Below are 13,935 nucleotides of genomic sequence, written 5' to 3' on the forward strand. Positions count from 1 at the left end.
ATAACTGCATAGCAACGCTATTTGGAAAGACACTTCCGAGGGACCTTATTCCCTCTCAACCCTCTACTTTCCCCTCAGTATCATTTGCTAGTGAAATGAGAGCCATACAGAATTGGAGCAAAGTCCTGTGAGAGAGGAGACTCTAGGTTAGACTATTAGCAGCAGGAGTGTCAATGATGTGTAGTGGTAAACTCTCCTATTCAAAGGATCCTTTCCTATTTAAATAGTTTAAAACCACATCCTACAGGCATAAAGGTCTATGTAGTCACCATCAGAAGAGACTGAGCTCCTCTACTTCCCATTCTGTCTGGTCAGTCCCAGATGTTCAACTGCAATGTGAGATTGAGAAAAAGGCAAAGAGGTAACTCGGGAGATGTACTTACTCCAAGTCTGGGGACAAAGCATTGCATGGGAGTAAAAAGTAAATAAATAAATACCCAAAAAATGGAGATTTGAGGAGATTTATTTGGTAAGTCTTTGGTAACCAGACACTACAGCCTGCCCTGAAGTGTTTCTTATTATGATCTTCAGCTGTAGTACCTGCTTCCTTTCAAAAGCTGCCTTGTGGTGGCCACAAACACTGAACACTGCTGTGGACTAGGAAATTAGAGCCCAGGCAGAGACATAGGGACTTGGTGTGAAGTTCTGCAACCCTAAATATCTGTGGGAAGGAAGAGACAAGATAGGAGAAAAAGAATTGGGCTAAAGAATAAGATAGAATCAAGTTTGTTTGTTTGTTTGTTTTTTTAAAGTCTCATTTCACCTTTAAATCACTCCTCTGGGCATGCAAGAATCCTAAATAAGGGGTTAATAAAAAGTAACCATTTGTAATTTGATCAAAAAGATCTACTTTGCCCATGTTACTAAAATCTAGATGAATGACAGTTATCAGAACAGGTCCAACAAGGAGGTTTAGCTGAATGATTAGAACTACTTAACTTTAAAGATTTTAACGTATGGGCAGGGAATAGATACTCTCTGTTATGAGAAAAGTAAGGGGAGGGGGAGTTGTACAATTTATACTTTCAGACACTGAAAACAGAAAGAAAGGCATATAAATCTCATGATAATTTAGGATTTTCTTGAGTTTTAAGATGTGCCTGGAGTTATTTTAAAAAAAAAAAAATAAGAGTAAAGAAAAAAAAAGCAACACAAATCAATGCTGAGTTCAGAAGGGACACTTACGCCCTGTACACCGCTTCCAGTGCTCTTGTCCCACTGTCAGCAGCTCTTTAACGCCATCATCCATTGCTTTGGTGAACCTACCCACTGCATCGCACTTCTGTTCTCTGTAGCATTTGGAAAAAGCAAAAACAAAAACCAGATTAATGCATTTGTTTAAACTAACTCTAAACATACAAATGAGACATTTAGCAGTGCCAACTATGTCTGAGATTCACAGAAATAAGTGAATTCCATGAAATCTCTACTGTTTCACTGACATCAGAATTTCCTTTTTCAGATCCAGGCATTTGTCAGGCAATTTTTTGTCTGTTAAGAAATGTGTGGACCAGCACTATAGTTCTTTACCTTGAAAAAGGCTGCCTGCTAAATATCCTGTTATTATATGATCCCATCCCAGAGAACAGCCAAATGCATCTCTAGAGAACTAAACACAAATAAAAGGACCCCACATTGACAGAAAATTAAATGCTAGAATAACAGAAGTAATACAATTCATATGACAATGAATGAATATAAAGAAACTGTTCCACATATATATTTAAGTCTAAAGTACGTGAATAAAAGTTAATAGGCCTGTTCTTCTAAGGAAATATATATGCATAGGTTAATATACTTTGACAATATCAAGACTTTCCATCACTATAGCACTGCATGCATAGTAATACTCTTAAAACTTTACAGGAGATGATGGCATACATGTTCCAACTGTAATTTTCCATCAGGATTATTCAAACTGCATCAGATCTTACAAACGCTTTCCCCAGAGCCTGGAAGAGTCAGCCTCTTGCTCCCAGCAAGGCAATGGCAAGCGACATGGCAAGGCCCCTAGAGCCAGCGCAGTAGCTCTGGGGGCAGCCCAGAGGCGCCCATCGCCCTGCCAGTGCCTCTGGCCCTTGGTTGGCCACTCTCCCTGGAGAGTTACTTGTTCACATGAAGACAGAACTTTGGCTTTTTAAGAGTTAGGCTGCCAAGTTCCTTGTTTTACTCTAGCTTCCCCAACAGCAAGGCATCCTTTTTAATTTCATACACTTTACGCTCGGCGGTATCACGATCACCGAAAGCGTTCAACAGCCAGCACAGAGTGGATCAGTCAGGATGACACACAGGAACAAAACCCAGAACCAGCAAAATGGTTTGAGTAAATAATGCTTTTCACTGGGGAACCTAAAAGCTATTGGAACAAGCTGACGTGCCCACTTACAGATATAATGGCTTTCAAGAACATACCTATACACACACATATACAAACATATATTCATACATATAATTAAAAAAAGACGCTGTATTTTCAAGGTAAAGTTACCTTTTCTGGAAAGAGGACAAACTATTTAAGGAAAAAAACCTAAAGCATCACAGTGGCACACCCCAACAGACTAACAAGACAAAACAACCGAGTTCAGTGGATAAACTGAAATTGGGCTGATTTACAGGAGGAAATTATGACAGGTGACTGACATCCAGCAAAGCTGCTCAATAAATTATGAAGCTCTACAAGCAGTCTCCTCTACTGTCATCACTAATACATCTACTCTGATTGGAGCAAGATACTGATAAGTTGCACTTATCACTTGCAACTGATAAGTTGCAAGTGGTCACTTAATCCATATGCTGGAAATTATCTTCTAAGAAACCCAAGTGGGCAGATTGCTACCTTCCCCCTCAATGGGGCCAGTCAAAAAACCCTGTACAAGAAGTGCATGAAGTGATTGGAAAGAGAACGGCCAAAGAGTTCATGCATGAGCTGTTATTCTCTTTCCCTTCATCACATCACAGGATTAGTAATATTATTAGATGATCCCACCAAGCAAGTTAACAGGTATTGCTTTCTTTTATTTGATTGTTCTAGTGAAATGAGGGCCTGAATTCAAAAAGGCTTACTCAAAAATACTTAATGTTATACCAACAATGGCATACAGCTGTAAAGTTTCAAAGATGCAGTAAGCTGTTCTCCTCACTGTACTATTTCTAGTCTTCTTGTTTTTCTGAAAATGCTACTACATAATTAACCATTCCAGAAGTGGTCCCATTTTTACCTGAACATTGGCGTGCTTCAACTGCAACGTTTTTTTCTGAAGTAAAAAGTTATCTCATGGTTTCTTTCAAATTAAGCTATATTTAAATATATTTTTAAAATAATGAAAAACAAACTCTTTATATGAATTAGGCGCTTTCCCTGCTCATCGTTAAAATTACCTACAAATCCTGGGGGCAGGGGGGGGGCACACTACCCCCTCCCCCCCAAAAGAGTTCTGCTTTAACTATTCCCTCTTAATTAAAAAAAATAAAAATGAATTAAGAGATACAATTGCTACTTTGTTACTCTCAGCAGTTCAGTATCAATGACAGAAAGCAGACTTGCTAGATGACAGTACAGCTGTATCTGTACTTATGTGTATGCTCAGACACACTTTTTCTTTTAAAAGCACCCTGAAAGGTTTCCAGACACCAGAGCATCATAAGTATTGCCAAGGTGTTAGAGCCACCCCTGTAATGCGTGTAGATAGGCCCCCAGCACTGCCCCAGCTCAGGAGCTGATACCCTCTGAGGATCATTCTCCGTAGACAGCTTGCACATCCTCACCCTGCTTTAGGGTCTAAGTGTCTACCAGGACAGAGGCCGCTCATTCCCTGCCACTGGCTGCCCATGCCCGAATGCTCCCCAGCACATCTCGCGCACTAACGGATGTGGGCTCTGTCCAAGCTGCCTGATTTACAGGGTGCGTGCAGATCAGCTCCCACACGCACTTCACAGGGATGACAGAGTTGGGCCTGGAAGCGGCAAAGTGATGCTACTCTGAAACCTGTCCCAGAGGTGGTCTTGCTCAACACCACAGAAGTGATGTTTATTGCAAATGTTCAGTTCAGTGATGTGTCTCTTAGGTACACCAAGATGACTTCAAACCATTTATCTTACAATGTCTAAGACACAATGCAGAATACCAGCGAACCTCTTATATTAACAGTGAAAAGAGCCTGGCAACTGGAATGAAGTTTCATAAGCATGTAATAGATATAAAGTAAAGTACAGACATACTCTCTCCTACACCCTTTGCACACAAGCCTTACAAAATCCCCCCTCTAGTTCATCTCCTTAGACTTTTATACCACGAGGATATATAAAGCACATCACACACACACAAAAAAAAAAAAAGCAGAGAAGTTTGAAATTCTCATGTTCAAAGTGGAAATATCCATCCTTTTTAACTTCTGCAGGTCTACTACATTGCAGTGCATTTTAAGTTATATATAATAGCTGCATCACATGGATAAGGCCTATGTTGGGGTATTTTCCAAGTGTAGGTACACTTTTGGTCTGCTGCTCTAAACACTTCTAATTCAGTTACTCTAGCTTATCCACAGAAAGCTTTTTTTCAGATGCAAACATTATCCAAGTTTCCATGTTCTGTAATAGCAAGAACAGCATTTAAAAAAAAAAAATTATTAACCCTAAGAACGAAATGAGAAGCGCTGCAGAATAAATCCAGTCTTTCACCCTATGGAACCCAAAGGCCTAGCACCAAGAGATGCTATATATATGTATGTTATTTTTATTTAATGTAAAAAAATGCATATATGTTTGTGTATAGGCACACTGTATATATTTATATGATATACAGTGTGTGTGTATATATATGCACACAGGTATTTGTTCACACACATCTCTCCATTTATACTTCCAAAAGGCTACCTGAAAGATGTACTAGCCTATTTAAAAATGAAATTTGATCATTTAAATCACTTCATTTGCAATAGCTTACCACAGATTCTAGCCATTAGAATGATTCAGTGCATGTGTTAAATACTACAGATATTTTATAGAAATATTTTTTTGCCTGATGTCCCACCTACAGTTATTCTAAGCTTCTTGGAGTGTCTAGCACACTTTGAAACTGTTCAGAATAAGGGATCAAAGAACAAAACATACCATTTAACTCCATAGGGTCTAGCAGTACCCTGTCTTGGCAACCAGTTTCAGTAAGATTCAGCCTCTGAAGTCAAAGAGGCATCATATGGAGCTCCTCCAAGTTTTAGAGGAGCTTATGAGTACGGGTGGGTGTTTACCTCCCCGTTCCCCACCCATATGTAAACAATTGAGCAAAACATCCATTTTTCAGCTCCACCTTAATAAGTAACTCTTCAAAACTATGAATACATATATGCACGCATGCTTGCTATTTACACTTGTCACTCAGTTTATGTTGTCAATACGAATTCATAACATTCATGCAAGAAGAAAACACCACCTTACATTTCTACCATGTCCAAGTCGGGAGCTTCTGGCTCCATCGTAGAAAAGATCAGAACTCCTACAGTCTCATCTTTTTCTGCCTTTCTCTTTCCCGTCTTCCACTCCTTGAAGGAAAAAACAAAATTTGACCATTGCTATTCATCCACTGCTTTAAATACAAAGACCTAAACAATGAATGAAACTTCTAGAACAATTAAGCAATAGTCTACCCACACATTCAAGCCTTTCAGATGAAGTGGTTTCAGTGGGGCCAGAGTTTTAGAGTTTCCCTCCCTTCTTGTGCACTTTGCTTTCTAGATCCTAGGGTAAACAGGATCTTCTTGTATATTACTGAAATACAGAAAGGCAGTTTTATTCAGCTTTATTTGCACATGTGTTGATATTAGAAGCTAGTCAAGAGGATCATGAGACTATTACTCAATTGCCATATTAAATTCCTAGTGGGAACTGATAGAAAAAGTTAAAAATTCCAGATGTATTGCAACATCAGTTCTGCTTACTTCAGCCTGTAAGTTAGATATTTCCTAAGAACGACTGACTAGCTAGCACAGTTACGCAACTCTGCTCCGGCCATCCAAGTAGTCCTTTGCTAGGACTGCAGCTTACTAGGTTACTAAGCCCTTAATTACAGGATTACAAAATAATGCAGGTAGGAAGGCACCTCAGGAGATCTCTAGTCCAACCTCCTGCTCAAGGAGGGTCAGCTGTGCGGTTAGACCAAGTTCCTCACAGCTTTGTCCAGTCGGGTCTTGAAAACCTCAAAGGATCATTTTATTCCTTGCGCAAAGTTTATGTGTATTTAAGAGTATAACTATGATGAAAATAGTCTTCTTGTACTTTTCTCATCACTAGATACCCAAACTGCTGACAGAGCTGAAGCTTAATCACGCAGAAACCATTTTTTTCCTAGAGGTTTAATATCTTCACCTTCTGTAAATACATATAGGAAAACAATGTATAAAAGGAAAATTGAAGAGGAGTTGTTACGTCAGGTAAGACTGCAGTAAAATCCTATTACCACTGATTCCAGTGAAAACAGGCATGTGGGGTTTTTTTTTTGTTTTGGTTTTGTAAGCCTGACATAGGATCAGATACATCCAAGATCTGCTACAAAACAGCTTCTGTTAGCAAAGCAGTACCAGAGGACTGTAGAATCTAATAAAGCCAACAGATATGGATCAGAGCAACAGTCAAAAGAGTTCTTGTGAATTGTTCTCTTTCTGCTGAAGGATGCAAATTAAAAGACTGTAAACAAAATTGCTTTAGAGACCCATTTCTGTGAGGATAACAAATAAACTTGCTTTGTGAAATGTTATTTCTCATTTTAATCAATGAGTTAAGTCTGCTAAACCTAGCATTTTGCAGCTCTTCATTACTGCCCACTGGGGGGCAGACAAATCAATAGACTACAAAACTGAACTCCAATCTGAAAAGGCTGATGCTGGTGGGAAACACTTCCTCATTCCAAATCTTTTGAGTAAACATTATTTCTTACCTTCTCATCTCTGAAATTAAGAAATTGCTGGAAAACTTCACTTTCTGAAACAACAGGATGGCGACACATCCTTGTCATCCAAGCTTGCAGCCTCTCCATACGCATTTTGATAAATTCTTCTTCAAAGCGCCCTGTAATACATTGAACAAGGATTGTCACATTTCCGCTTTTTGTTTGTTTGTTTCATTTTTTTGTTTAATTAAAACATGATTTGTGATTTATCTAGTGAGTTATTAAAATGGATATAGAATTTACATGAAGGAAACATTTCACTGACGAATCAGAAGAGCCTTAAAGTACAGGATATTGATTACTGCAGAAAGGACTGCTCCTTTTAAAGATGGTCAGGAAACATTAAAAACCTACAATCTCCACCCCCAGTTTGGATCAATTGTGGGTGAGTGGAGAGGGCGTAGCAGCACTTTTGGATGAAAAACAATGTATTCAGATGACCCAAGAGAGAAGCTAGACACAGGCTCAGAACGTAGACATCTTACTGCTATGGTTTAACCCAATCCTTTAGTCAAGATGATGCTCAGAAGCGTTAGAGAAAAGGAACATCAAGTCTTAGCTACCAAGATGCCATGTCCTAGCTAACAAAGTATTTGAAACTGTACTGCTCGAATACAAAAAGCAGATTCAAAAAAGCAATACCTCCCATACATATATTTATAGGTAAAAGGATATGTCAGAAAAAACAAAACACCTTGATAAACTATGTGTAAACTGAACACAACGCATACATGTAAGACTCAGTAACAGACTTCTTTTTGTTAAGAGATTTAGCACAAACTGTTTCTAAAAGCAGATAGCCAAAATAAATATTTCTACTAGTACTGTTTCACCACTGTATTTATAAGAACCTCTCAATTTTAGCACAGACTGAATCTTCTTGAGAGAAGCATCTCTAATTTCAAAAAATGCACTATGCTGGACTTCTAAAGTGTACAGTGAACAGGATGTGTCTGAAAGGGATGAGAGATTCCTCTAGAACACCAGCTGTTCCAGTTTCCATAACAGGGTAGATGCCAAACCTTGAATGCATGTCCTCTCTCTATATAATCCCACTGTATAGCTACCGTGGCAGCAGCTCACAAGAGTGTTCCCCCCTCCTTTTTTTAAAATTGCAAATAAAGAAATTGGCAATACTATACAATACAACCAATGAATAATTAAAATTTTTGTATGAGCACATTTCCTGTAAATTACCTAGAGAAAAAAAAAAGAAAAAAAAACCCACACACACAAACACACACCAAACACTGTGGAGGAAAGATTATAACCCACACTTGTATTTTGTTCCTTGACCTACACTGAAATTGCAGCAACACTCCTGTAAGGCAACAGGAACAGTAACATTTGGAATTTACAGGCATATCACCACCAGAAAAATCACGATCCTCTTATGAGCAAAGGCAGGCTACTTGCAAAGAATGTTGCTTTCCCAAGACTAATGGGCAGAAAGAGACTTTTCTAGACAGTCTTCAGAAAGAAGCCTCCCAAAAACAATGAAAGATAGAAACTCTCTTTTGAGAAATGGTTTGTAACTTTTCAAAGACAGAGAAGGAAAAAAAAAAGCTTTTTTGGCATGAGACAAACAAGTCATCCTCTCCCACAGACTCCAAGATAGAAATCCACAGGCAAGGGTTTAATTGAGATGCCAAACTTGGTCTTTTGTAATACAGTTAAAATGAAATCTAGAGACCCCATCAGATCTTCTGATTTCTCTTTAGTTTACATGTGCACATTTAAGTAAAAATACTGGTGAATTCTAAATATGAGGCTAGCTAGGGAGAGGGGAGGAAGTCACTTCCTCACTTTTCAGTTTCCTCGGCATTTATCCCAGTATTTGCATCAATGCTTAGCTTTCTTCAAACACAGCAGAGCTGTTGCATTTTTAGTGATGCCCACAGCCACATGGTTGGCTACATGCCGGCTTTTGTATATTTGTTATTGGCTGGTTGTCTTAAATGCGGTGTAAAAGTCTTATCAAAAACACACACAAGTGGAAATAGAAAGAAGTAATGCATTTTCCTCCTACACAGGTGTCCAGTCTTTCCTTCACATACACTTGAGCACATCCTTGTAAAAGGGGAGCCAGAGACCACCGAAAAAGCACAGACATTCAATGCAATGATTGAATTGCATTGAACGTCATGAGCGTTTAAGAGTTTAGTCTCACTTTACCGTTCAGAGAGTTTGATCAAGCTGAACTAACATCAAACCGTGGCAGAAAACTATACTAACGAAAGATGCTTATTAATCAAGTGTGAAATGAAGCATCAGGAAAGACAGCTGCAACCTTTTTGTTATGAGCAGAACAAAAAGTTTATCGGAGACTAGGTTTCTCCCTTTTCTCCAGAAAACGGAAAAGAAATGAAACCATTTCTCCAGACAATCAGCGAACACAGAACATTTAAAAAAAAAAAAAACACCCCAACTCTTCTCTCCAATAACAAATAATGAGTTCTGAAATATGTTTGTAGTGGCTATGTTTTGTTATCAACAGCCTCCCATATCTCATCATCAATTCTGAACAGCGGAGATTTTTGTAACTTCTCTAAACATAATGAGAAAAAGAAAACAGTAAGAACAGTTAAATCGTGCACAAAAGCGATCTCCTTATTTCCCATCCCCTGAATTCATGGCTGGGAAGAGTTACCTGTTACTTGCTTGTCTGGAAGAGATGGGATTGGAATGGCTAATCCAAATTTAACCAGGAGACGCTCATATAACCAGTCAAAGTGCTTGTATCTGTGGTTGACAGACCGATTAGTGTTCTGCAAGAGAAACACAACTCAATTTTGACAGGCATCTACAGATAACATGAAGCAAGTAACATCAAAACAGCAGACTTGGAACATAACTAAAAGTTATTATGTACAGCCTTAAAATCTGTAATGACAGAAGAAGTGGAAATGAAAGAAAAAAAGTAACTCTTTGGAAAAAAAGTGACAGCTATCACTTACTGTTACAACCTTGCTACCAAATCACAGATTCTTTAGATGCACAAATGACTTCTGTATTTACGAGAGAGAATATACTGTTTCAGATACACTTACAGTACAGGTCAGCTGATATTCAATGTAGCTCTTGAGACCATACATTTTGGAACCTTTTTTGGGATCTGCCACCACACAGTCAAACGTAGAGGTAGGATAAACCCACATTGGGCCATAATCACCAATCTGTCAGAAATTGCAAGTGTTATCTTCAATATAAATACATCATGTTGTACCAGGTGCAAACAAGACGACAAACAGTTATGTGAAAGAGGCCTGTTTTGAAAGCTGAGATCCTAACTCCCTCCATTAAAAAGTTTCTGTTGATTTCAGTGAGAGTTTGAGACTCAAGCAATATTACCAAACCTCTTTCTAGAGTCCATTACTACTAAGTTTCCCCTATAAGGATACTGGAGCAGTGAACTGTCAGGAGACAGATACTGTTGTAGATTGCTACTTACCACTTTTCACTAGAATATCAAATGTCTAGAACGGTCTATTAGTTAGATCAGAAAGTGATCTGACCATGACAACTGTAAACTTTTACGAATGTAGTTCCTCTGTATGAGGTAACTATTATGACAGCTGATAGATACTGTATGTATCCAGTCTGCCCTCTGCCCTATAACGCTCGTTTTCATGATTACAAATAATGCAAGTCAGCTGTCCACCATGAGAAAAATAGCATTAAAACAAATTAAAACAAAACTCCAAGCACACTTGGCAGAATCAAGGAGTTAAGACTTCAACCTGAAAAATCTCTCAGTGGTACAGGACTCTGAAACATGGTCTACCATGACTTGAAATGTTTAAATAGCAGAGTTCTCTTATGATAGCTTCTGTTTTTAACTGTTTTCTGTACCAGTTTCTTCTGACCCAAAAAACACGTAAAAGACCCTGAGGCTAAAAGTTAAGGTGGGGAAGAAGGGGCGGGGGGAGCAGGGAAAGCGGAGACAAAACCACACACATACCCACACACTTACAATTATGGAAATTTTCTCTTTGGGTTTTGCTAGCTGCTTTGCTAACAGATACTGTTCCATCCCAGGTTTCGCAAATCCAGGAAATCTAATCAAAGAAACAGAGCAATCAATTTACTCTTCGTTCCCCCTCCTTTGACTTGTGCAGAATTCCTGGCCAAGTTAAGTAAGTAAATCTTAGGATAATTCTTCTCTATACTTGAGAAATGCTATGTGAAATCCACGCAAAATATGGATTTAAACAACTAGTGATTTGCCCTCCAGAAAGCAGAAAAGCTTGAGCAACTAACCTCCAGCTCGAATTCATGTTGTAAATACAGGCCCCTTACAGCGCACAGTAGCTAGTTGTGCTTGCAGCCCATCAGAGCAAACATGACAATAGGACATGTAGCAATATCTGCCACTCTATCAGAGCCCACTCCCTGCAGGGGCGTACACACACACACACCCTTCCCTATTTCAGATGAGTGAATTCAATCATCCGGAAGAATGATTTATAAATTAAGTGCTTCTAAATATGAGTGAATTTAAATAGTTTATCCACCAATTAAAAAATAAAAAACAACAACAAAAAGAACACACCACCACCACCACACACTGTAACGTCCTGCAAGTCCACAGAGAAGGTCTCAGAAAAAACAAATGGTTCTCTTTCTAATTAAGATACTTAGCCTTGATATACTGCCAATCTACCGTTTGCTTGAAGAAACACTGTAAGTAAAGTAGGGCTTCATGGAAGAACTATGCTTCTGAACGAGGAATGCTTATGCTGGTCATACTACTTGGATTTGCAACAAGTAGATGCCACGGCAACGCAGCAATACTGTTGCAAAACCAGACAAAACCTCCACCGATGAATAAAGTGTGTCTCTGCGTGACTATCCTTAAGTTCAGTTCCATACCTGAGGAGACAGTTATTCTACTATCATCTCCTGCTCTTTCACTCATTTTAAGAGTACTGCATGGCAGCCTCTCAGACTAGTAATAGTTGTAGAATAAACACATCTTAAGTTGTGAGACAATACTAGTATAACCCAGATAAAGGTTTTTTTTTTTTTTTTTTTTTAGATCTACCAATTTAGTGGGGGGTGGGGAGATACTAAGCTTCGAATGACTCACAAATCAGCCTGGGCTGATGCAGCAACACAGGAGGGCGGAACTGTCTGCTACTTATAGCAACTCAGATCAGCCATGCTGTTCCAGAGTTCATGGCCAACCGGCTCTACTGTATGGACAAGCCATCCATCACCTTTCACTAAGCACAGAGTGCTAAAAGAGAGCTAAACTTTAAAGAACAGTAGGACCAGAAGTTCAGACCCTATAAAAACACCATTTGACTGTATGTAACGCCTCCAAAAATATACACTTAGGCTATGTACTCCAGGCCTTTCAAGGATTTATTTTCTCTGACCACAAAGGGACAATGCTGAACTACAAACCCATCTCCACTTTTACCCCAAACCTGTAATACTTCCATTGCATATTTCAAGTAGGTTGAACGGAAACACACTTGCACAATTCAAATTCCAATTCTCTTCACTGTATACTCATTTGTCCTGCATTACTTGTTAAGTGGTAACTTCATAGCAGCTGCACGAGAATTTGCACGCTGGGGCCCCCCAGCCTCTGATGGCTCAGTCTCCTTGTAACCAAGATAAGATGGTGAAGCTGATTTTGGGTCATCCCAGTCATCATCCCAATCGTCGTCATCAGCGGCTGCTGTAGTACAGAAAGAGAGAAGTTGGATGTCTTCCCTTTACAATGAGGAAGCAGCCAGCTCAGCACTCGTACGCAAATAATCAACAGGGTGAAGATATTAAGAGCTACTTCAGCCTTGTATTTTTTGATTCTTCCTCAGTTATTCCCCCCTCTGCCCCCCTAAAATACAGCTTACAAAACACTACACTAGAAGTCCACAGAGGAAAAAAAAATGCTGGTATGTTAAAATGAATTCAGCAGTGTTCCATATTCCTAGAGTCCAGGTTAGCACTGCCCAGATGTGAGTTCTCTTCATTCAGGCCTTACCCAAAACCCTGTGGAAGGCTTCTGAAAGGCTAGCCAGTCCTTCAAATTAAGGGATTAGAGACTACCTCTTCAGAGGCCTGAGGGCACAAATTAAGGTGTACGTTTTCAGAGTTCTCATCACGCAGGCTGAACAAGCCTGGGAATAGATCATTTATGCACAAGCTTGGCTTACCAAATCTCCATACAGGTTTGAGGTGTATGTTATTAAAGATCACCTGAACTTTTTTTTTTTTTCTCCTAATTATAAAACATTACTTTAGTAGCCACTTTATCCATGTGGTGATTTGCTATTGGTAGCTTTTAGTTTTTATAAATCATATTCCGTAGTTAAGAAAGGTTAGACAGTTCACACATCTATTCTAATTTGTTTGAAAATAAAAGCATTAGCACACCTGGTCCTTGATATGCCTGTGGATGACCAAATGCTGCTGCTGCTTCCCAGTTATTTGAAGCGCTGTTTCTCTGCCCCGCCGCACTTTCAGGTTTTGCTGCCCAGCCGTCACCAGCGTTTCCATTATCCCAGTTCCCAGACTTCCCAACATTCCAGCTTGACCAAGGATCACTGGCATTGTTTACCTACATTGTATAAACAGAAGACCAAAAAATGCAGAAAATGCTGAAAAAGGCAGAGATGATATACTTGCTTCTTGGAGTCTTTGGTCCTCTGCTGATAGGCTATCAGTCTGCACTCAGCACTTGACCGGCTTGGTTTAGGAGCAGCAGCTAAATCCCAAGTTCCCAGCTACAGATCTTATAAATGCAGTAAGCACCTGGAAGGCCTGATTAGCTTTTCCGTAATGTGACACTAGTACATACTAGTAATAACGTTCCATCTCCTTAGGGAAATAAAATTTTTTGTTCCAGCAACGTTATAAAGCTCTCACCTACAGTAATTATTTTACACTAACACCAGAAGCATGGCACATGTTCATTGTCATACACAAAACCACAGAACACTTAGCACAGTCAGAAGTCAAGGACTAACATTTTATTGAATGCT

At 39.2% G+C, this 13,935-nt stretch overlaps 1 protein-coding gene across 2 annotated transcripts in view; it reads right to left on the minus strand.

Moving 5' to 3' along the window:
- The window catches only part of SNX9 (sorting nexin 9), a 65,876-nt gene that overhangs the window by 15,362 nt on the left and 36,579 nt on the right, over positions 1-13,935 (minus strand). For both annotated transcript variants that reach the window (XM_068938608.1, XM_068938609.1), the window contains 8 exons: positions 13,328-13,511; positions 12,476-12,629; positions 10,914-10,998; positions 9,991-10,116; positions 9,591-9,708; positions 6,929-7,059; positions 5,434-5,537; positions 1,186-1,289 (listed from right to left, as the gene is read on the minus strand). In XM_068938608.1, coding sequence (XP_068794709.1) covers positions 1,186-1,289; positions 5,434-5,537; positions 6,929-7,059; positions 9,591-9,708; positions 9,991-10,116; positions 10,914-10,998; positions 12,476-12,629; positions 13,328-13,511 — 1,006 coding nt within the window. The remainder of the gene's footprint in view (positions 1-1,185; positions 1,290-5,433; positions 5,538-6,928; positions 7,060-9,590; positions 9,709-9,990; positions 10,117-10,913; positions 10,999-12,475; positions 12,630-13,327; positions 13,512-13,935) is intronic.

Source organism: Struthio camelus, chromosome 3 (genome assembly GCF_040807025.1).
Source record: "Struthio camelus isolate bStrCam1 chromosome 3, bStrCam1.hap1, whole genome shotgun sequence".
Taxonomy (NCBI): Eukaryota; Metazoa; Chordata; class Aves; order Struthioniformes; family Struthionidae; genus Struthio; species Struthio camelus.